The sequence below is a fragment of the Eulemur rufifrons genome, chromosome 8 (genome assembly GCF_041146395.1).
Source record: "Eulemur rufifrons isolate Redbay chromosome 8, OSU_ERuf_1, whole genome shotgun sequence".
NCBI classification, from domain to species: Eukaryota; Metazoa; Chordata; class Mammalia; order Primates; family Lemuridae; genus Eulemur; species Eulemur rufifrons.
The window spans coordinates 70170665-70195745 of record NC_090990.1 but is presented as its reverse complement, the minus strand read 5'-3'; the positions used below and the strand labels follow the sequence as shown (position 1 = coordinate 70195745).

Sequence of the window (25081 nt, the reverse complement as noted above, 5' to 3'; positions counted from 1 at the left end):
CATTCTCCAGTTTGTGTGCATAAAGATTTTTGTAGAATTCATAGATGATATCTTGTATTTCTGTAGCATCGGTTGTGATTTCTCCTTTCATGTTCCTAATGGAGGTTATTAGAGATTTTAGTTTTGTGCTCTTGGTTAGTCTAGTGAGGGGTGTGTCTATTTTGTTTATCTTTTCAAAGAACCAACTTTTTGTTTTATTAATTTCCCTTATAGTTTCTTTGTTGTCCTTTTCATTTAGTTCTGATTTGATCTTAGTAATTTCTTGCCTTCTGCTGGGTTTGGGATCGTTCTGTTCTTCTTTCTCCAGCTCTCTGAGTCTATTCGTTAGGTTGTCTATTTGCATGTTTTCTGTCTTTTTGATATAGGCATTTATGGATATGAATTTTCCTCTCAGGACTGCTTTAGCTGCATCCCATAGATTTTGATAAGTTGTATCTCCATTGTCATTTAATTCAAAGAAATTTTTGATTTCCATCTTGATTTCTTCCTTTATAGAATAATTATTCAGGAGAAGGTTATTTAGCTTCCATGACTTTGAGTAAGAGTGAGGGTTACTGTTTGTGATCATTGTTACTTTTATTCCGCTGTGATCTGAGAAGATGCATGGTATAATTTCTATTTTTTTGAATTTTTGAAGACATGATTTATGTCCTAGGACATGGTCAATCTTAGAGAATGTCCCGTGAGCTGATGAGAAGAATGTATATTCTGTGGACTTTGGGTAGAATGTCCTATAGATGTCAGCCATGCCCATTTGTTCTAGCATTCTATTTAGGTCCATTATGTCTTTGTTTATTTTCTGTTTAGAGGATCTGTCCTGTACTGTCAGTGGGGTGTTAAAGTCTCCAGCTATTACAGTATTGTTATCTATCATTTGGTTCAGATCTAGTAGGGTTTGCTTTATGAATCTAGGTGCACCTAGGTTGGGTGCATATATATTGAGTATAGTCATGGCTTCTTGATGAATTGTGCCTTTAACCAGTATGTAGTAGCCATCTTTGTCTTTTATTATTTTTGTTGGTTTGAAAGCTAAGTTATTGGAAATTAAGATTGCCACACCAGCTTTCTTTTGGTTACCGTTTGCTTGAAATATCAATTTCCATCCTTTTATTTTCAGTCTAAATGCATCTTTGCAGGTTAGGTGAGTTTCTTGAAGACAGCAGATACTTGGATTGTATTTTTTTATCCATTGGGCCAGTCTATGTCTCTTGAGCGGGGAGTTCAAGCCATTCACATTTATTGAGAAAACTGATAAGTGAGACAGTTTTTTGTTCAGCTTGTTGGGTAGAACTTCATTGTGATGTTTTCTCTCCTGGGCCATTGTGGTATCTGGAATTTGATCTTTAGCTCTTGAGTAGTTTTACATTCGTGGATCTTTCTTGTGCTGATCCGTGTATAATTCTCTTTTGAGTACTTCTTGGAGGGCTGGTCTTGTCTTGGTGAATTCCCTCAACCTTTGTTTATCTGAGAATGTCTTGATTTCTCCTTCGTATAGAAAACTTAGCTTAGCTGGGTACAAGATTCTAGGCTGGGCATTATTCTGTTTCAGAAGAGTGAAAATGGGGCCCCAACCTCTTCTTGCTTGTAAGGTTTCAGCTGAGAAATCTGGCGTAATTCTGATGGGTTTTCCTTTGTAAGTTACTTGTTTCTTTCTCCTTACAGCTCAGAGAAGGGACTCTTTAGTGGATATTTTGGTCAGCCTGATGACTATGTGGCGTGGTGTTTTCCTACTTGCTATGAATCTCCCAGGGGTCCTTTGAGCTTCTTGAATCTGTATGTCTAGAGTATTGGCAAGGCCTGGAAAATTTTCCTCGATTATGTCTTCAAATAGCTTGTCCAACCCTTGCTTGTTATCTTCTTCACCCTCAGGAATGCCAATAACTCTCAAGTTAGGTTTCTTCACATAATCCCACATTTCTTGAAGACTCAGCTCATTTCTCTTACTTTTTCGATCTATCTCTGTGACTGACTTATTTAGTTGGAAGGAGTTATCTTCAATTTCTGAGATTCTTTCCTCTGTTTGATCTACCCTGCTCTTGAGACTTTCCACAGTGTTTTGTAGCTCTCTGAGTGAATTCTTCACTTCTAGGAGTTCAGTTTGGTTTTTCTTCAATATTTCAATTTCTTTAGTGAATTTTTCCTCCAAATCCTGTATTTTTTTGTGTTTTCCTTATGTTGTTTATTCATTGATTCTTGTATATTATTCAGCTTGTTTATAATCCATAATTGGAATTCTTCCTGTGACATGTTGGTGTTTTGAGTCTGGTTTGTGTCAAATGGTTGGGAGCTGGTATTTCTCTTTGGGGATGAGCTTTCCATTTGATTCTTTGTGCTCTCCGTGTTTTTTCGCTGGGCCCTTCCCATCTAGATTTATTGTTGGATCTTTACTTATAGGTTTAGTCTGGTTAACAGGACTCTTTGTGCTCTATTCTTAGGCTGTGAAGCGGTCTAGGTATGTTGCTTCTTTTGGCAAGAGGGGGAGACTGTTGTGTATTGTTCAGAGATTTTTCTGTTTCTGTTGGGGGACTGCTTCCGATGGGTCCAATCCTAGAGGATTGGAGTTATCCAGGACCGCTTTGGTGAGTTAGGACACTGTGTTGTGGTCTTTCAGAAGGCAGGCAGGGTCCACACTAATAGTAGACCGAAATTCTCTTTGTTTGTTTGTTTGTTTCCCTTTGATTCTTCCTCTATAGGGGAGGTTTCTGACTCTATCTGCCGGCAAGATACTAGCTATGGGGAGAGGACGGTGACTTCGCTTGCTCAGCGCCCCAGTTGCTGTAGCTCCCACGGGCAAAAGTCTGTCTTGGCCCAATGTCCCCAGGGATCAGGTTCCACACTCTCGCTTCTGGAGAAGTATTCAGTGTTTACACTTGGGCAGGGATCCTATATAAGGTCCGTGGACCAGGGGAGAGGGCCGTCCGGGGAGCCTCTTGGTACCCTATTGCTCCGCAGTGACTTGGCTGTGGGCCCTAGAGTGGCGATTGCGTGCCCGCAGATCTCCGGCCCTGGGGGTGACTGCTCAGGATCCGGTATGTACCAGAGCCAGGGACCTGGCCCGTTCCGAAGCTCACCGTGGGTCCCCAGTTAGAAGGCGAAAAGAGAGGAGAAAGAGAAGAGAAAAAAAAAAAAAAGAAAAGAAAAAGAAAAAATAAAAGGAAAGAAAGAAAAGAAAGAGGAGAAAACAAAAGAGAAAAGAAAAAAAAGAAGAAAAAGAAAAAAAAAGAAAAGAAACGCAAAAAGCCAAACCAAAAAACACCAAAAACGCCAACAAAAATGAACAAAAACAAACTACATAGCACTTTACCACACCGCAAGGCAGAAAGATACACAAATCTGAAGTATATAATTCAGCGACTCAATTTTTTTTGTTTGTTTCTTTGTTTTACGCCTTAGCACAGCTCTGCCCCTTCACTTCCGCTCGGCTGGGTCCGGAGCGGCCATTAGATGTTTTTGCTTTTACGCCTTAGCGCAGCTCCGCCCCTTCACGCCCGCCCTGCTGGGTCCCGGGCGGTTTCGCAGTGGATTTCAAGATGGCATCTGCGCGCCCGCACAGCTCCGAGGGTGGTGGGGATCCAACCTCCGCGCTCAAAAAGGCGCAGCAGCCAGAGGCCCAGAGGGCAAAGGTGCCCGCCGAGGCTGTCCGCCGCCGGAAAAAAAAAAAAGAAAAAGAAAAGAAAAGGAAAAAAAAAAAAAACCAAAAAAAACAAAAACAAACACAAACACAAACACAAACAAACAAAACCCAGAAGAAATTTACCAAGAATAAAATATACAGTTCGGCGAGCCTATTCTTCTTGTTCGTGTTTTTTTTTTTTTTGCCTTAGCGCAGCTCTGCCCCTTCACCCCAAGCGCGGCCCCGGCATATCCCGCACTCCTGGCGTTGGTTCAGAGACCAGCGGAGGGCGCCGGGCAGAGAGAGCCGCTCGGCACTTTATGGCTCCCGAGCGGTTTCGCCCTCGCTTTCAAGATGGCGCCTGCAGAGCTCCGGGGCTGGAGGAGACCGGCTCCCCGGCAGGCAGAGGCCGCCACTGCCCGGGGGCTGGCGAGCAAGGACGCGCACTGGGGGTCACCGGCTGGAGAACCGCCGAAAAAGGCAGCACGGGCAGAAAGAGCCGCTGGGCACTTTTTGGCTCCCGAGCGGTTTTGCCAACAAGTACACATTGAAGGCTTACTATATGTGTCAGACACTGTTTTGAGGTACAAGGAATTAAGCAGTCAGAAAGAGGCTAAAAATTTTGCCATCATGGAGATAATATTCTAGCAAACAAAATTGTACAACATACTGAGTGTCAAATCACCACAACTTCTATGCATAAAATGAAGCAGAGATGAGGGAGAGCAAGAGCTGGCAATATAGAACATAGCAATTTAACACAGAAAAGCAGAAATAGCATCAATGAAGTGGCATTTCACGCCTAGTCAGAGAAGCGGGGCAGAAGTCAACAGGATATCTGGAGAAACAAACAGCATAAGAGTCAGAAGGAACAAGTACAAAGGCCCTAAGGCAAGACCATGCCCAACATGTATGAGAGAGGCCAGGCAGGGCTGTCACAGGGTGGGAACCCCAGTGCCATAACCCTGTAGTCACTTGTGAAGACAGAGGTTTATACATCCTTAAGCAAGAGGTTATGAGCCTAAGAAGAGTCCAGGCCTCCTTTGAGCTGTCCAGGACAGCCACAGGTGGGATGAGAGGAGAGATTGACAGGATGAGTACGTGCATCAGATGCACCTGATACAGTCCACCCTTTTCCCACTCTGGTCACTGTGTCATACCTTGAATTCAATCCATTGCTAAGTCTTCCCATTAGAGACCAGTTGCAATTCTATAAAGTGCTTAATACACAGGAGACAGCAGTACATATCCCACCCAGACTTTGGTCCTGCAACTTGTCCCAAGGTAGTAATCAATATTCATTACTTCCATCCTCCACCATCCATTCGAGATTTTCTTTCCTTGTCATAGCCAAAAGAAAGCATTATACTTAAACTATTAAAAACAAAAACAAAAAAATTTGAGTTGTATTCTTAAAACACTCCTTCTACAAGACTCATCCAAAAGAAAACATAACCTGAAAGAAACTAAAGTATTCAACAACTTCAGGTATAAGAATGTTGGCGTCTTCTCTGGTTAGCAACAAAATGAGCACCACACAGCACGTTCTACTTAATTCTTAATGCTTTTTAAAGAGTACATGCAGCCCTTTGTCTTTGCTTTTCATAATAATTATGTTGTAATATGATAAAGTAATATTACTGCCCACAAATACTGTTCAGTGGTATGTTGTAATAATTCAGAAATTGTTTTACATTATTGAATAAATTTACAGATAGATGGTTTTCAGGTGGCAAAAAAAATACCAACGTTCTGGGTTTTTGATAACTTCAGCTTACAGTTATCGCTATTGATTAGTATTTGTCCAATCTCATGGAAAACTTACAATACTGGAGTAATATTTGGAGTCTGATTTATTATTTTCCATATTTTCTTATTTTGATTAATTTATCCTAATCTATTTTCCATACAGATGCTACATTTGTGGGGTTTTTTTAATTTTGGTATTTTTTCAAATATAGTCACGCAAAAATGGATTAAGTTCAGCAAGTAGTTACATGATTCCCATGAAATTTCCATTATTTGAAAAATGTCGCTTTCAGTCATGACCTCTAGTAAAGAAAGCCTCATTTAAAATGTATTAACTGCGACTTCTCATTCAAAATAATAGCAAATGGTCTTTAAGACTTTGGTAAGTGTTATTATTTGATTTACATAGAATCCAAATAAACTCAAGCCTTCTTATGCTCTGTGAAACCTTCAACTTTCTTGATATATTCAATCACTTGGAAAACTCTATGTTGTAAATAAATCTGTCTTAATGAAAATTTTACTAACTAATACATGCAGACTTTCAGTTCTAGAATAGACTAGCCAGGACCTTATAATAGTTTGAACAGTTTTAAAATTTTGAACAGTGTCTATTAATCTCAGGAACAAATGCAGACCTAAGGAGTCCCAACATAAAGTGGCTCCAATCCCTCACCTCAAAGAGCTTGAAGAACGAAACTGAAGGATTCCACAAGTCCTGAGTCAAATGTCTATCATTTCATGGTAAAGAGGATAGGCATAGAAAATAAGATATCAACTATTTGATTCTTAGAGCCACATGTCCATTTTACCAATCCATTTGCAATAACTGGTTTAAAACATCAGTTACATGTCAGTGTTCCCTCCCAAGGAGGAGGGGCAGAATTCTACCTTTTAGAAAATAAACTATAAAAAAGTGTATGGCCTAACAAGAACTTTACATAAATATACTGTGATTCTGTAAGAGAATTTTTTTCCTTTTTTATAAAAAATGCACATTGAACTATTCAGGAGTAAAGAGGCATTATATCTGTCACTAACTTTCAGATAGTTCTGATAGAGGAAAGAAACTAAATGTAGTAAAACGTTAACATCTGGGGAATTGAAGGAAAGATTGTATAGAAATTCTTTGTAATATTTTGCAACTTTTGTGTAAGTCTGAAATTATGTCAAAATAAAATGTCAAAGGACATTATCAGGTTCAGAATTTCCCTTCTGTTTCCAGTTTGTTGACTGTGTTTATCATGAAGCGTTATTAAATTTTGTCAGATGCTTTTTCCATGTCTACTAAGATGATCACATGGTTTTTGTTCTTTATTCTGTTGATGTGGTGTTTTACATTAATTTATTTTCACATGTGAAACCAAACTTGCATTCTTGGGCTAAATCCCATTTGATCATGGGTATAATCCTTATTATACATGGCTGGATTTGATTTGCTAGTATTTTATTGAAAAATTTTACATCCTTTTCCGCAAAAGATAGTGGCCTGCACTTTGACTGTCATGTCTTCGGATTTAGGCACATTTTAATACTCACCTCATACTGAGTTGGAGGAGAAGAGTTCCCTTCCCTTCTATTTTTTGTCAAGTGTTTGAAGAATTTGTATTAATTCGTCTTCAAATGTTTAGAATTCACCAGTGAGGACATTTGGGCCTGAGCTTTTCTTGGTGATAGTTTTTTGATTAGTAATTCAATCTCTTTACTGATGATAGTTTTATTTAGATGCTCTCTTTCTTCTTGAGACAGTTTCAGTAGTTCCTGTCCTTCTAAGAATTTTTCCATTTTGTATAATTTAATTTGTTGGCATGCACTTGTTCAGAGTATTACTGCATAATCCTTTTTATTTCGGTAAGGTCAGTAGTAAAGTTCCCTGTTTTATTCCTGATTTTAGTATTCAAGTCTTCTGGGATTTTTGTTTTTGTTTTTCTTTTGGCCAGTCTAACTGAGAGCTTTGTCAATTTTGTTGATCTTTTCTAAGGACGGATTTTGGTTTTATTGACTTTCTCTATTTTTTCCTATTTTCTATGGTTTCCAATAGTCTTTATTATTTTCTCCCTTCCACTCACCTCAGAAAATATGCTTCTTTTATCAGTGTCTTAGATGAAAGAAGGTTATTGATTTGAGATCTAGTGATGTCTTAGTAGTTGCACTAAGGCTTACCATATGTATAATTTATCAGAATACACCTCAAATTTATGCTAAATCAATTCCTGTGAGATATAGAATTGTTACTGTCATTAACTCCATAACTATTGGCTCTTACCTCTTTGGTGCTATTATTGTTATATGTCTTAAATCTATATATGGGTCGGGTGCAGTAGCTCACTCCTGTAATCCTAGTACTGTGGGAGGCTGAGGCGGGAGGATTGCTACAGCTCAGGGGCTCAAGACCAGCCTGAGCAAGAGGAGATCCTGTCACTACAAAAAAGAGAAAAACTAGCCAGGCATGGTGGCACGCGCCTGTAGTCCCAGTCTCTTGGGAAGCTGAGGCAGGAGGATTGCTTGAGCCCAGGAGTTTGAGTTTGCAGTGAGCTGTGACGCTACTGCGCTCTACCCAGGGTGACACAGTGAGTGAGACTCATCTCTAAATAAATAAATGTGTTACAAACCCAAGAATACATATTTAATAATTATTAATTTGTATAATTTTATGCCTTTTAAAGAAGTTGAAAGAGAAAATATAAATTTATAGAGCTTATATTAACTCCCTTACCAATTCTGGTTCTCTTTCTTTACTCCTGTGGGTTCCAGTTAACATCTGATATCATTTCTCTTTATTCCAATGCAGTTTTTCTCCCACCTATCTCCTTTGTGCTGATCTTGTTAAGTATATCACATTTCTACATGTTATATGCCCTGCAATACAATTATATACATATTGTTTCATGCAACGGTTTTCCAAAATCAGTTAGGAGGAGTAAGGAAAAGAAATATGCATTTATGCTGTCTTTTAAAATTCCCTTACAGGTGCTCTGTTTTTCTATGTGGATTTGTATTACCATCTGAGGTCACTTGCTTTCTGCCTGAAAGCCTTCTTTGCGTATTTCTTACAAAGTAGATCTGCAAGCAGTAAATTTTCTTCAAGTCTCTAGGCTTGCACTTCTCCACATATTGTTTCAAATATAGTCAGTTCCTTCGGAGCTCTCTGACTTTATGGACTGCCACTTTCCCTAGGCAAAATCTCTAAGCCATGGCTCCTTCTACCAGGCAGGGTGGTGGCCTCTGGTCTTCTCTGCTTGTCTCTCCCAGCACAGAAACTCCTCCCTGCAAGAGAACCAGAGCAAGGGTGATCAGACCAGGTGTGCTGACTGTGTACTGGCCATTAAGTGCCAAGTGCTGGGTGTTCATGAACGTGTAAAACATGTCCTTTCCCCACTTGCTACAGCTCTAAAAGAAAAACCAGCTACACATCATGAATGTGACTTTTATTTTAGAAAATTAGACCTAAAAATTGATGTGATACCTCCTTATTATAAGATTCTCAAACTGACCTCCAATCTTAAGACACATTCCATTATATTCCATATATAATGGACATCTTTTTTAAACAACTAATGGTCTCTAAGATCTCTTTCCACAGAAAAAGCTGAAGCTGCTGGTTGAGAAATATTAAGCCCTCCCAGCTGCTAGAAATTCCTTTTATGGTTGTTGAGTCACTGCCTTGAACAAAGTACTTTCGGTTTCATATTACTTAAATTCATTTCAGAGGTGGCTTAAACTCTCATTATTTGGTCACTAGAGAAAATCCAGGAAGCTCCACAACACTGGAGCGGTATCGGGATACAGAGAAGTAATAGAAATCACTCCACCTGAACCAAAGAGAAAAAGAACAGGTAAGAACCCTTACAACTTCTCCTCTTTCTTCGAGGAGCTTTCTCTGCAGCTCTAAAGGGCCTCTGCTCAGGAACATGGTGCCTATAAGGGTGGGACAGGGATGGGAAAGGATTTATAAGGGTCAGTTAGTTTTCTTAAACATAACCAGAACCAAGTCAAGTTACAGCTGAGCCTGAAGTAGGACACAGGTCAGATGAAATCCTGATGTTATGGGGGCAGCATGTCCCTAAGTGCCACTACTGTGCTTGTGTTGAATTAGGCACCAGCAGACAAGGGATAAACTGAGAGTTTGAAATGCACTAGGATTGCCTTTCTCTCTGTTGACATTGTCTGTGTTGACTAGGGACACAATTAAACTTCCATTGTCATTGATGAGGCTTGTTCTGTCCTGCTCCTACTGCAGCTAAGAAATTGAAAGGGCTACAAATAGGTTATTTTCATGAAAAAGAAAGAACAGTGAATGAGATGCAGGCTAAGCAGCCCCCACTCACACTGTTAGAGACAAAGAAAGAAACTGAAACCCAGAGTGAAAGATGAAGATTCAGGAAAGCAGTGTGCTTTTTAACCACACATTTGAACTTTGTTTCAGAGTGGATTCCTTCCTTCAGAAATAGTCCAGACTTACTAATTTAACGCCCACTCTCCCCCTCCCCCATGCAAGTAGAATTCCTTCTCACTACTTTACCAAAGGGCTTCTTCTCTAAAGAATCTCCTGTAGAGCCTCAGTAAGGGGAACATCTTTGTTTATCTTGACTTCTCCTTGCCCTCAGACAACCTTAATCCACCTTCTGGAAACTCCTCCCCTGAATGCCTTGGCAAGGCACTGGCCTCATTCCTCCATCCCTTACTCTCCTTCTCCTCCCCACTCCCTCTACTGCTCCTCTTCCTATTTATTTCTCCCTCTCCTTTCCTAACAACTAGAGAAACAGAACACAACAGAAAACCTAAAAGTGTATGGCTGGAAACAGAGAAGGTTTCCTTAAACAACTTCCATCCAGCTCTCTGGATCTGCCTCCTGACCTTTAATCCTTATTGCATAGTCTTTACTGGAAACATTCGGTATTCACAATTGTGCACCCTACCTCACCGAGTTAGAGGCTAATTTACAGTGAAGGTAATGAAGCTTAGGTTTCAGGGCCCCTCTCTTGCATATGCCCCCTCCAAGCTCTTGGAAGGGCCCCTAGTGCTGTGTTTCACACAGTCACATAATTTTATACAATTTTCAAAAGTAGGTTATATTGGTTCCACTTCCAGAATGGCAACGTGAGGGGTTTTGTGAGTCTTCATTCCCATGATATAAGCATAACTATTAATATTTAGAGGTACAGAAAGAAACACATTTTAAAATATTTAGAAATTGTGCTAAGGGCATTCATCAATGAAACATTTATTCATGAGGGTCTTTATTCAATGTAAGAATTAATGAGTAAATAGGCTGGGCACGGTGGCTCATGCCTGTAATCCTAGCACTCAGGGAGGCAGAGGCGGGCGGATTGTTTGAGCTCAGGAGTTCTAGACCAGCCTGAACAAGAGCGAGACCACATCTCTACTAAAAATAGAAAGAAATTATCTGGACAGCTAAAAATATATATAGAAAAATTAGCCTGGCATGGTGGTGCATGCCTGTAGTCCCAGCTACTCAGGAGGCTGAGGCAGGAAGATCACTTGAGCCCAGGAGTTTGAGGTTGCTGTGAGCTAGGCTGATGCCACGGCACTCTAGTCCAGGCCACAGAGTGAGACTTTGTCTCAAAAAAAAAAAAAGAATTAATGAGTAAATAAATCAATATTGAATTTATTACATATAGCCAGGATGCAAAATAAATTCTGTAAATCCTATTCTATCTTCCATTTATTGTCTAGTGTAAATTTTTAAACAAGAATCCAAAAGTAAAGTTTTTCACAATAAATTAAATGAAAGATTTGGGTTATGAGAATAGTTGAATGTTGATAAGTCATTGTCATACTAACATTTTTTTAAATGAACTACATTGATAATACTTCTCAAATTATAGAAATTTCCCCTCATCTATCTCACAGATTGATGCACATAAAAATTTTAGCTATGCTGAGAAATGGTATGACTCCACTTGTAGTTGCGAAAGACTGGAAATTCTCCTAAGCAAAGTAACTCAGGAACAGAAAAATAAATGCTACATGTTCTCACTTATAAATGGGAGCTAAACTATGGCTACACAAGGACACACAGAATTGGTATAATGGACCCTGGAGACTCCAAAGGGGGGAGGGTTGAAGGGGGTGAAGAATGAAAAATTACCTATCAGGTACAATGTATGCTATTCAGGTGGCAAGTACGCTAAAATCCCAGACTTCACCACTGTACAATATATATGTGTAATGGAATTCAACTTTTACTCCAAATATGTTTTTTAAAAAAGAAAAAAAAGACTGAAGATCCTCATTCATTCCACCCCTTCCCTTGCAGACAAGGGAACACCTGGACATGGACATGGCCTCAGAGCTCCGCATGCCAGGCCCAGTGTGCCTCATTGAGAACACCAAAGGGCAACTGATGGTTAATCCAGAAGCCTTGAAGACCCTGTCTGCCATTACCCAGCCTGTGGTGGTGGTGGCTATCGTGGGCCTCTACCGCACGGGCAAGTCCTACCTGATGAACAAGCTGGCTGGGCAGAAAAAGGGTGAGTAGCACCAGCAGAGCTCTGCCCAGTCCCTTCTGTCCACCCCCACGGTCAGCATTCAGTCTGGGGATGTGAGGAGGCAAAGTTAGAGGTGGGGATGAATACTGAAAGCTAACTTTTTATCCATTAATGAACTCTTATCTTCACTCTGTTCTAGGGGATAAGAGTCCGCTCACTAACTCTTCCCACTATGCCTTAGTTTCTCCTTTTAAAAGAATAAATTATTCTTTTCATAGGAGTAAAAAAATAATTAGTATACATAATAAACTACAAGTCATTTATTATTAATAAAATGCTCACACGGTAACAGCAAGTTTCCACTGATCTTTAAGGTTAAAAAAATTTCAGTCTGTATAGTATAGTCTTTTTATATTGTTGCAAAATATACATAACATAAAAATTTACTCTTGGAACCATTTTTAAGTGTACAGTTCTGTGGTATTAATTAAATTCACGTTGTTTTGCAGCTATCGCCACCATCCATCTCCAGAACTTCTTCATCTTCCCCAACAGAAATTCTATAAACAAAAGCTCCACATTCTCCCATCTCCCCTCCCCACTCCCCACCAATCTATATTCTGTCTGTATGACTTTGGCTACTATAGGAACCTTATATAAGTAGAATCATGACAATATTTGTCCTTTTGTGACTGGCTTCTTTCAATTTATATAATGTCTTCAAGGTTCATCAATGTTGTAGCATGTGTCAAAATCTCTTCCTTGATAAGGCTGAATAATTGTATGTGTATACCAATATGTTTATCCATTCATCTATCAATGGACACTTGGTTTGTTTCCAGCTTTCGGCCATTATAAATAATGCTGATATGAACGTGGGTGTACAAATACCTGTTCAAGTCACTGCTTTCAATTCTTTTGGGTATATACCCAGAGGTGACATTGCTGGCTCATTCAGTCATTCCATGCTTAATTTTTTAAGTAACTGCCCTACCACTATCCACACTGCACCATTTACATTCCCAACAGAAAAGCACAAGGCTTCTAATTTCTCTACATCCTCACCAACTTTTGTTATTTTCTATTTTTTTTTATAGTGGCCATCCTAATGGGTGTGAAGTGGTATCTCCTGAGGGTTTTGATTTGCATTTTCCTAATGACTGGTGATGTTGAGCATCTTTTCATGTGCTTCTTGGCCATTTGTACGTCTTCTCTGGAGAAATGTTTATTCAAGTCCTTTGCTCCTTTTTTAAACTGTTTGTTTGTTTGTATTGCATTGTAGGAATTCTTTATATTTTCTAGATATCAATTCCTTACCAGATACATGGATAGCAAAGAGTTTCTCCTATTCCATGTATTGTCTTTTTTATTCTATTGATAGTGTCCTTTGACACACAAACATTTTCAATTTTGATGAAGTCTAACTTATCTATTTTTTCTTTTATTGGCTATGCTTTTGGGTCATATTAAACAAATCATTGCCAAATCCGACATAATGAAGTTTTTCCCCTGTGTTTTCTTCTATGAGTTTTCTAGTTTTAACTCTCATGTTTAGTCCTTTAATCCACTTTGAGTTAATTTTTGTATGGTATAAGGTAACAGTCCAACTTCTTTTTTTTTTTATTATTGCATGTGGATACCCAGTTTTCCCAATGGCATTTGTTGAAGATACTCTCCTTTCTTCATTGAATTATCACGGCACCCATATTGAAAATCATTTGACTATATATGTGAGAGTTTAGTTATGGGCTCTCTATTGTATTCCATTGGCTATATGTCAGTCTTTATGCCACTCTTTATGTCTTTTAAATATCATCGTTTTGTAACGTGTTTAAAAACTAGACAGTGTGACATTCCAACTTTGTTCTTCCTTTCTAAGATTATTTTGTCTATTTGGGGGATTTCCTGAAGTTTCATATAAAAATTAGTGTGGATTTTTCTATTAATATTTATATAAAAGAAGTCATTGGGATTTTTATAAGGATATCACTTTGGGCAGTAGTGACATCTTCAGAATATTGTCTTCCAAACCATAAACACAGGGTATCTTTCTACATATTCATGTCTTCTTTAATTTCTTCAAGAATGTTTTTACTATACAAGTCTTTCACCTCCTTGGTTAAGTTTATTCAATAGTTTGTTATTTTAATGCTAGGGTAAACAGAATTGTTTTCATAATTTCCCTTTCAGATTGTTCATTGCTAGTGTATAGAAATGCAATTGATTTCTGCATCCTGATTTTGTATGCTGCAACTTTGCTGAATTCTTTTATTAATTCCAATAGATTTTTTTGTGGAATATTTAAGGTTTTTTGCATGTAAGATCATGTCATATGTGAACAGAGATAATTTTATTTTTTTGTTTCCAATTTGGATGCCTTCCATTTCCTTTTCTTGCCTAATTACTCTGGGTAGGACTTCCAATACTTTGTGGAACAGAAGTGGTAAAAGTGGGCATCCTTTTCTTATTTCTGATAAGCAAAAGCTTTTAGTCTTCATCTTTCAGTATGAAGTAGGCTGTGGGTTTTTTACATATGGCCCTTATTATGTCAAGGTATTTTCCTTGTTTTTCTAGTTTATTGGTTGTTTTTACTATGAAAGAGTTCTGAATTTTTTCATGCATTAAATATTCAAACCTTCCTATTTCTCTGATTATAAGATCAGTACTGACTGTGGTTTCGGTTATCTCTCTTAACCCTAGTTATGCTACCTTTTGCATCAATTTCCAGAATTGCCTGCTATTTAATCTCCTTCCCCTCTTCTTACTCCCTCTCTCCTTCGCAGGTTTCTCTCTGGGCTCCACAGTGCAGTCTCACACCAAAGGAATCTGGATGTGGTGTGTGCCTCATCCCAAGAAGCCAGAACATACCTTAGTTCTGCTGGACACCGAAGGCCTGGGAGATGTAGAGAAGGTAAGGGTCAAGGATTCAATTTTTCAATAGGCCCCTCATCTATGAATATTTTATGTACTTTTTAGTTTTTTCTTAAATAAGAACTTGCTCTAAACCATTATATGTCTTCTCATTTCTGTTTACATGTCATGAGGCCAAGTTTAGCAACCAGAGGTAAAAACAATTTTCATAAGGCAGAATCCTAGCAGAAGAGCATGGTGGTAAATAGACAGTATTCTGTTAACAACAGACTATAAGTTATGCAAGTTAACACAGTTGCATGAAGGTAGCACAATAAACACAATGTCATGAGTCTTAATCCTGCAGAGAATTTATTTAAGGATGTGGGTACTGAACCCCCATGACTTTGTGTTTAAATTTAAACTTTGTCACTAATTTAATGACCTTAAAAATTATTTGACTTCTTTTAGCTTCAGCTTTATAATCTGTAAAATGGATGTAATAGATCTAGATTTGCTTCATGGTATTGTTTTGAATATCTAACAAGACAAATAATGTCAGCACCAGGTGCATAATAATTATGCAATAAAATAGCCATAAGTGTTGTTAATCTTATACGAGTCAATGTTGCTATTAAAAAAGAAGAGAATTTTTTAAATTTTAATTGTATTTACAGCTTTAGAATACCACCCAACCTTGACTGTTTATTTTGCAACAATTATTACCTGCCAATGATCATAAGAGGACCTAGTGAAAATCAGTTTAAACCAAAAATACTAATCAAAAAACTACCCAAAGTCCAAGACCTATGGACAATAATATTTGTTCATATTTGAATTCCTTTTATTGATCATGCATCTAAAAAAAAAAAAACTTCTAATGTATGAACATACTTTTACTACTGATCTCTGGAAAGTTACCATGAGAATGAAATATGCTGCTGACCCAGATGTGTTCTGATTTCCAGGGTGACAACCAGAATGATTCCTGGATCTTTGCCATGGCCGTCCTCCTGAGCAGCACCTTTGTGTACAACAGCATAGGAACCATCAACCAGCAGGCCATGGACCAACTGCAGTATCCTTTTGTGGTCCTGAATAGTACAAAAGTCAAAGGGGAGACCTGTATTAATAAACCAGCTGCCTGACTGTGAGTCTTGGGGAATTTAGCTCAAAAAGAGAAAACATAAAAACAATTCAAGTACAGGGGAAAGATCCCATGTATCTACTTTAGAATAGACAGTTAGGCTAAGAACAAAGGCACAATGACGGTTTGGGAATATGTGGACCTTATATAGGACGGTGGTACTCTTCATTTTGCCATTTTTCCTTAGATAACTACTCAGCTATGTGACAGAGCTGACAGATCAAATCAGGGCAAAATCCTCACCTGATGAGAATGAGGGTGAGGATTCAGCTGAGTTTGTGAGCTTCTTCCCAGACTTTGTGTGGACTCTGAGAGATTTCTCCCTGGACTTGGAAGCAGATGGAAAAACCATCTCAGCAGACGAGTACCTGGAGAATTCCCTGCAGCTAAAGCAAGGTAACAGGGACTTACCATTGATAAATGAGAATGACAAAACATGGGAAATTATCATTTCTGAGTTTACCATTCATAGTTTTAGTACATTTGCAGTTGTCTATTTCTCCAGGTTGCTATTCCTGGGAATTAATGCTTCTTTAATATCTGAATAAATAGATTTGATTTTAAATTATATTCTCCCTTATTCTAGAACAAGTTTTCATCTTTCCCTGTGCTATAATTAGGTTAACTTTATCTCCATGCTTAGGGTTTGTGATTTAGCCATAGAATATGGATTACAATGGATATTTATGTGAAGAAAATAGATTAAAATATGAAGAGTGTACTAGAGTGTACTAGTCCAAGTGTTGGCCCACAGAAAAATGATGGCCAATCCAGCCTGCCAGCTGTCTTTGTAAACAAGGTTTTATTAGATAAATGCTGTGCCCATTCATTTACATGTTGTCTATGGCTGTTTTCATGCTACAATAACAGAGCTAAGTACCTGGAGAAGAGACCACCTGGCCTGCAAAGCCTAAAACATTTACTATTAGGCCCTTTACAGAAGAAGTGTGAAAGTCCTTATATGAGGAAAATCTCTTTTCTTATGTTCTTCCAGGTACCAGTCAAAAAGTTAAAAATTTTAATCTGCCCCGTCTCTGTATCAGGAAGTTCTTTCCAAAGAAGAAATGTTTTATCTTCGATCGGCCTACTCACCGGAAGAAACTATCCCAGCTCCAGACACTACATGATGATGAGCTAGACCCCGAATTTGTGAAACAAGTTGCAGTCTTCTGTTCCTACATCTTTAGCAGTTCCAAAATTAAAACACTTTCAGGAGGCATCAAGGTCAATGGACCTCGTGAGTTCCCTTCCCAGTCCTTTCACTCTTTGTTAAGATTATGGGAGCATGGAATAATATCTACCTACTTTCAGCTTTGAAAAATGCAAATTTACTATTATTGTTGTGTTAAATTACAGATGGCACCAACATTTCTAATAGATTTTGTTAGTCAAATTTCTTGGTGGGAAAAGAGCAAAGGCCAAAGGAAAAAGTTCTATCACTTAAAATTGCCTGCACTGTCCTATATGGTAGCGCCTAGAAAAATGTGACTATTTAAACTTAAATGTAAATTAATTAACATAAAGAAAATTAAAAATACTACATGGCTATATTTCAAGGGCTCATATCTACATGTGGCTAGTGGCTACTGTAGTTGACAGCACATAGAGAGCATTTCCATCACTACAGAAAGGTTTCCTGGACAATGCTGTGCTAGAATAAACCAAATAGAGGACTCCTTTTGATGGGGATAGTGTCAATTATTCCATAAATATTGATCAAATGCTTACTATGGACAGGCTGATGATATACATACACAAATGAAATAGACATGGTTTCTGTCCTAGTGGTCCTTAGTGTTAAATTGAATGCAAACATTCTATAAACACAGGCCTATGTAATCTAGAACAAGAATGCTCAACCTTTGGTGTGCATACATATCATCTGAGATCTTCCCAAACAGAAGGGTCTGATTCAATAGATCTGAGACAGGGGCTGAGAATCTGCATTTCTAGCAAGCTTCCAGGTGATTCTGAGAACATTGATGCTGTGAGGCAAAGAGGTGGTAATTCACATGCTCAGAATTACACAGAATATAGACTTTTCTTCACTCTACCTCCAACCAACATTATCATTTGTTCTCTATTGGTAGGTCTAGAGAGCCTGGTGCTGACCTATGTCGGTGCCATCAGCAGTGGGGATCTGCCCTGCATGGAGAACGCAGTCCTGTCCTTGGCCCAGATAGAGAACTCGGCTGCAGTGCAAAAGGCCATTGCCCACTATGACCAGCAGATGGGCCAGAAGGTGCAGCTGCCCACAGAGACCCTCCAGGAGCTGCTGGACCTGCACAGGACCAGTGAGAGGGAGGCCATCGAAATCTTCATCAGGAGTTCCTTCAAAGATGTAGACCATCTATTTCAAAAGGAATTAGCGGTAATTTTTCTCTCAATTTATCTGGATTAGTGTCTTGGAAGGCAAAGTACTGCCAGGAAATGAAATGAGAATTTATTTTCATAGAAGCAATTCTTACCAGTTTTTCAAATGGTGACAACTACATATTTGTAATCATAATAATCAGAAGGGCCACTTTTATTATTAGACTCAAAGTTTTAAAACATTTTTCTTTTCTCAGTAAAAAAGTCTTCCTTTTAATTAAATGCATATAAGTGACAACTAGAGCTTCTAATCAAATTACATGCCCACTGTTATCAGACCGATCAGATATTCTTGGCAAAAGCAAATAAAATTTTAGTCTTAGTTATTTTGAGCAGGCTTATTTGAGCCACATTTATTCCATATGCAATCATTTGCCCAATCTGAAAAAGCAGAGATTTACCTCTAAAGATTGGCATAAAGCTATCAGTCTACACATGTGAATTTCACCTCCAAGGAAGGGACTTCAGTAGAAAGATGAGGTCCGGAGGAAGAACATGGTCTTCCTAAGATACTATCAGTTTTTCTAGTGGTCATGGAATTTTCTTTTCCTTTCTTTTTTTGAGAATCTTTTCCAGAAATTCTGAGATCAAGCTAACATCCTTTTCCTGTTACTCTTTTTACTTACTATTTTTACACTAAAGGCCCAGCTAGAAAAAAGGCGGGATGACTTTTGCAAACAGAATCTGAAAGCATCATCAGATCGTTGTTCAGCTTTACTTCAGGATATTTTCAGTCCTCTAGAAGAAGAAGTGAAGGAGGGTATTTACTCTATACCAGGGGGCTATCGTCTCTTTATGCAGAAGATACAAGACCTGAAGAAAAAGTACCATCAGGAACCGAGGAAGGGGATACAGGTAACCACAATTTATCTGTTGACTATGGGAAACTGCTGACGTGCCTCCTTGAAACACCAATGTGACCAAGTGTAATTGCGCACAGATGTGCATTACCGTCTGCATAGCATTCACACTTTCATTCAATAACATGTACGGGGAGCCTGTCATACCAGATATTTCCAGGTGCTCATCAGAGAGAGTGCAGCCAATTAATAATTGAGTTATATTGAATTACCAGATCAACCACCAAGTTGTTATCATATACTATTACAGCTGCATTTTTTGTGTTGTAAGAGACAGAAACCCAATGATGGATGCCTTCTTAAACAAAAAAGGTAATTCACCAGTTTAGGCTTCAAACAGGGTTTAAGGACAGCTGGATCAAAGAGTTTACACAACATCATCCTCTCTTCCTCTGTCCACTGCTCCCCCTTATCCCTGTGCTTGCCTTACTTTCCTCTTCCACCTCCATCTCTCTGATCTGCTTTCTGAATGATGGCTTCATTCTCCAGCAAGCTCAGCGCATGTGGAACCACAGCACCAATAGCTCCAAACATAGAGCCCTCTATGTCACAGGACACAACATCCCTTTTTTCTCATTATCTATATCGCCCTTCTAAAAATGAGGGCAATATCACCCTCATTATCTATATCGACTCCACTTAGTGGGATGCTTTGGCTGGCCTGTCTGGAGCATGTGTCTGCCCCTGTGATGGGGAATCTTGACCAGCAGGCCCAGGAGGAGCAATTTCTTGATGAAAAGATGGTGGGCACACAAACAGGACCAAATGTGTACAGCCATTTCCTGATACTCACTCTGTGTTCTCTGGGTTTTAAGGCTGAAGAGATGCTGCAGACGTACTTGAGGTCCAAGGAGTCTGTGACTGATGCAATTCTACAGACAGACCAGACTCTCACAGAAAAAGAAAGGGAGATTGAAGGTGAGGATTGAATCAAGAGGTTTGATGGTCTCAAAAGCTCTGGAAAGTTTAAATAATTTGTGTAAAACTGGGATCCTTGAAATAGATCAAAAAGAGCAAAGACGCATCATACTCGTAGAAGCGGTTTCTGAGCAGGGCTTATTGCTTAGCAGCAACATTGATAGGTAAGTGTACAGGGAAGAATGAGGCAACATGATAACCCCACACAAGTTTTTCTTCTTCCTTTTCCTCCACAGTGGAACGTGTGAAGGCTGAATCTGCACAGGCTGCAGCAAAAATGTTGGAGGAACTGCAAAAGAAGAATGAGCAGATCATGGAAGAGAAGGATAAGAGCTATCAGGAACATGTAAGACAATTGACAGAGAAGATGGAGAGAGACAGGGCCCAGCTGTTGCAAGAGCAAGAGAGGACCATCGCTCTTAAACTTGAGGTATCCAATGGCATCACCTTGAGGTTGCTGTTTTTCTGTTTGCTTTCCTTTCCCCCCCGATCACAAACTCAGTATGGCGGGGAGAACATAAGCCCAGGAAAGGACCTTACTTGCTCACTTATAGTTTTCAGTTCCTGCCTGTCTGGCCTGGCCTGGCCTGGCTGTTGCCTATTTCTAGTTACTGAAAGTTTTTTATTTGCATTTTTATAACATTCAGTCCTTTATCAGTATATCTTTCAATTAATGGCAGCTATTATCTGCTAGGCATCATAAAAATATCTGTATCTCTTGCTTAATACCATATGAAGCAAGAACTATGTCCCTATTAATTAGGAGGAGAAACAGTTTCCAAAAAGACTAAATAACTTTCATAGGGTCACATAGCTGGTAAATTGTCTTCATCACTTAGTAGAATTCACAATGATTTTTTCTGTTGCACCTGGTATGAATTTAGCTATAAGAGAACTTGTATGAGCAGAAGGACTACTCAACCCTCACAACTATGTGATAATCCACCTCTCCTGCCTGTTTTCTATGCCCTGCTCCCAGTTTGTGTTGAGTTGGGAGCTATGTGCAGAAATTCATTATGGTTAGTCTGGGCCTCTGATTTCCTTCCCTACCTTCTGCCACCCCTGCCACCAAGTTGAGGAAGCTTAGATCAAATTTTCTGATCTAAGACTGAGACACCTCATCAGATTTTGAGAATGTTTATTTCTGTGTCATGTGTAAATAAATTTACGTAATAGTATGTGTGTAGGTGGGTATATAAAAGAGTCTATAATACATAGATAAAATTAGAAACCAAATATATGATTAAGATTGCCCACAAAGGTTGTGTACAATTAATGAGGGAAAAATCAAGACTGGTAATTTAGGTTCATAGATGTATCAGGACATATAAGCTGAAAGTCTTTCTTAGCTAAAGGAGACCCAGCAGAAGTAATCACAGAACTCAAATGCCCAAGAAAAGGTACAATGAAAATTAAGGGTAGAGAAAATCTCAAGAAGAAATTAAACACTTAAAAATCAATGAATGTGGAAACTAGATAGCATACAGAGACTTAGTTAATGCTACAGTTTATTCAGCTTCCATTTGTCCCTTTTTAGGAACAGGACCGACTGCTCCGGGAGGGATTCCAAAATGAGAGCCGAAGACTTCAAAATGAGATACAGACTCTCCAGAGGAACATGAGCAGATCAAGAAAGAGATGTATCATAAGCTAAAGACATAAAGAATAGAGCTTTCCTGTCACCCTTACCCAAGGCATAACTGAAACAATTTTAGAATTTAAAACAAGTGTCACTGACTTGACAATCACTAGGTCTTGCATTGTAACACCAGAGGTTTGCAAAGAGAGGCAGTACAATAACTGAAATCATGTTCATGTTCTAAAACGATTGTCAATTGTGTAACAAGGATGAATTTCACCTCTGTAGTAGCACAGGGGGGATCATGAGCTGGTACCACTCAGGAGAAGTGTATTCTTCCAGATAATCTGCAGTAGACAAATGGGTACTTATCCAAGTCTTAGGTAAAAGTCTTGGGGCACAGTTGAGTACCAGTTTGGCCAGGTATACAATGGGTCAGGGACAACTCTCCCAGCTTCTTAGTGAAGACAATGTACAGTTCTCCATTCTGTCAATGCCAGTCTATGAACAATAATGTGTTTTCAGGACATTAGCAATGGATAATCCTGACTTACGGACTTTAAGCTAAAGCAAACCACTTTATATTATATAAAGATCTAGAATCTATATATAATCTCCACAGACAGATGGAAGAAACCATTAGTATGAGTTGGAGTTGGGTCATAAACTTAAAAACTTTTGGGTCATAAACATAAAAACTTTTCCTTCTTGTTCAGTTCATCCAGATTATAAATTTAATGGGACATTTTAGATCTTTAAGCAATTGACATTGGATTAAACATAGTAACATGATGACAATTGTGCACTGTCTATTTATAATAAGGTATAATTCGCAAAGATGGACTTGAAATGATAGACTTGAAATGAAGATGGATAATGTGTTAGAAAACTGAACTAATTTAATTATTTGATTGTGTATAATCCTAAAACTTAGGCTGGTCTTTTCCTAATTCTTAACAGTAATACTTGAAATCCTACTGATTATCCCCAAAGAGAATGTGGAATGTTTTTGACATTTTTTGATCAATAGAATAATGTTCTTATTACTTACTTTATGTAGACTTCATCCTAATTGTCAAAAGTCCTAAGGAAGTGGTTGATGTTTCTTGTAGCAATTAAGAATTAATTTTGAGCTAGAAATAAAATGTGCTTCACTAGGCCTTTTATTTTTGATCTTTTTTTCTTTTTTCAGTTTTTCACCAAAAAATAAGCTTTTAGTCTTCATAGCAACGGTTGGTTTACCTTTCTGTAAAATACCAGATACTAGGTATGCATGGCTTTGCAGATCACACAGTCTCTGTCTCTACTCAACTCTGCATAGTACAAATGCAGCCATAAATAATACAGAAATACATGAGCATGGCTGTGTTCCTGTAAAACTTTATTTTTTAAAAAAAATGGCACCCATAAGCCATAGTTTGCAGACTTCGGCTTTATAGAAACACCGGTGAAGTTTTATATGCCTGCCTTATGTTACTTACATTTATAAGAATAACATGAATTAGAGTGTATATATTAGAATCTTGAAGTAATTATATGGTGTTTCAAAATATTACATCATGAGAAAAAAGCAACGAAGCAGTTAGTGCCATTAAATCCACATTAATAACCATGCCTCTTCCGACTGCTTTGGGGCCTTTTCTTACCTTGAACTCCCTCTGTCCAATCAGATAGCAAACACCTCCTTTCACAGTTGAGCACGGTGCTGCCAAGCAGTATTTCTTCACTCGAACTGAAACTTCACAGGGGACCAGGTGAGACTACAGCATATTAGATGGAATGTTTACGCAGATATGCTTTATATTTTCTTTTCCAAGCTGCATTGCCACAAAGGAGTAAATAAAATACATTTTTGTTAGTTGAAGAAACTTCATAGTAGAAGAGAATAACTCTGCTATCAAAACGAAATAATGATTTCTTTATTAACCATTTAAAAATAAGAAAATCGAAACTCCTCAAAATTAAGTTCCTTCCTTCCCAGCTTCGTAGCACCAATGTCCAGACCAGATTCTAAATCCTCTGACTTCTGGTTTAGGGCTTTTCTATAATATCTCCAGGAATAAAACAAATCAAATCTCTCTCTCCAGGGAGGCTACTTGCCTTCATCAGTGATCCTCAATCCTACTGTGCATTAAAATCAACTTATTAAATATAAAGATTCCCTGGCCCCTTCCCTTCCTCAGACTTTCTGACATAGTAGGTCTGGGAGTGTCATTGGGTGCAACGATGACAAGAAAATGGCAGTGCAAGGTTATACACCTTCAGTCTGCTGCAGCTACCACAGGTTAAGACCTACATTTGCTGACCCTTATGGTGTTCCTGTGTCAAAAATCTTCTTAGTTTAGAGAAGTATATCTTCTCTTGTTTGTATATCTTTGTATATCTTCTCTTTGTATATCTTCTCTTGATAAGTTGCTACTTTTCCTTCTCTGAGTTTAGCGAAAGGAAATATAAGATCCCCTGATCTAGAGGGAGGGAACACATTAAGCACTGAGATCCTGACAAAAGAACAGAAATCCCCCCCCCCCCAAAAAAGAACAGAAATCCCTCAGCGAAACTGTCTTACAAATAAAAATGTCCAGGCTCGACAATCAACTGAGCCAAAGAAAGTGCATCTACCAAACAATTACAACACACATAAAGACTTAAGAATACACTTTTAACCTTTGGTACATCAAATAGGCAAACTAAAAATCAACATTCTGAAACTCTATATGCATAATTTCGACAACTCAAATTAATGGACAAATTTTTCAAAAAGCACAAACTACTAAAACTCACCCACAATAAAGTAGATAGCCTAAACTGTCATATAACTTCTAAAGAAATTGAGTTTTCAGTAAAAAAAAAAATCTGAGAAGCAATTCTCCAGATCCAGATGGCTCCTCCTGACTGTCAAATTTTACTAAGCATTTACAAAAGAAATAATGACAATTCTACACAATTTCTTTCAGAAAATACAAGAGGAGGGAACATTTCCCAATTCATTTGGTGAGCGCACAGCATTATCCTGAGACCCAAATCAGAAAAAGGCAGTACAGAAAAAGAAAACTACAGGCCAATATTCCTCATGAACATATATGCAAAAATCCTCAATATAGTATTAGCAAATCAAATCAAGCAATATACAAAAATAATGCACCTCAATCAAGTGGTATTTTCCTGGGAATGCCAGGCAGTTCAAGAAATCAATTAATGTAATTCACCACACTAAAAGTCTACAAAAGAAAAAACACATGATTATATAAATAGATACCCAAAAAGCTTGACAAAATATGACATCCACTTGTAAGAAAATTCAGCAAACTAGCAGAAGTCAAATTCTTCAAACTGTTAAAAAGCATCTACAAAAACACCTACAGCTAATGCCATACTTGATGAAAGACTGAATGGTTTGCCCCTCAGATCCAGGAACAACACAAGAATGTCCATTGCCACCACTCCTATTCAACATTATACTGGCAAGAAAACGACATAAAAGGCATACAGATCAGAAAGGATTAAAAAAAACTGTGCTTATTTGCAGATAGCATAAATTGC

The 25081-nt window shown here is 38.4% G+C and overlaps 1 protein-coding gene across 1 annotated transcript; it reads left to right on the top strand.

Moving 5' to 3' along the window:
• Positions 1–9118: 9118 nt before the first annotated feature.
• Positions 9119–22333, top strand: LOC138389669 (guanylate-binding protein 1). The gene is made up of 11 exons (XM_069478181.1): positions 9119–9198; positions 11643–11856; positions 14598–14725; positions 15633–15742; positions 16011–16207; positions 16806–17048; positions 17902–18182; positions 18827–19039; positions 19860–19962; positions 20199–20392; positions 21500–22333. The coding sequence occupies exons 2-11, from the start codon at positions 11661–11663 to the stop codon at positions 21614–21616; spliced, it is 1782 nt and encodes a 593-aa protein (XP_069334282.1). The 5' UTR covers positions 9119–9198; positions 11643–11660; the 3' UTR covers positions 21617–22333.
• Positions 22334–25081: the final 2748 nt, after the last annotated feature.

Coding starts and splice junctions, on each gene's coding strand:
- LOC138389669 (XM_069478181.1), top strand. CDS start 11,661: ATGGACATGGCCTCAGAGCTCCGCATGCCAGGCCCAGTGTGCCTCATT. Junction 16,208..16,805: donor TTCCCTGCAGCTAAAGCAAG/GTAACAGGGACT, acceptor ATGTTCTTCCAG/GTACCAGTCAAAAAGTTAAA. Junction 17,049..17,901: donor CATCAAGGTCAATGGACCTC/GTGAGTTCCCTT, acceptor CTCTATTGGTAG/GTCTAGAGAGCCTGGTGCTG.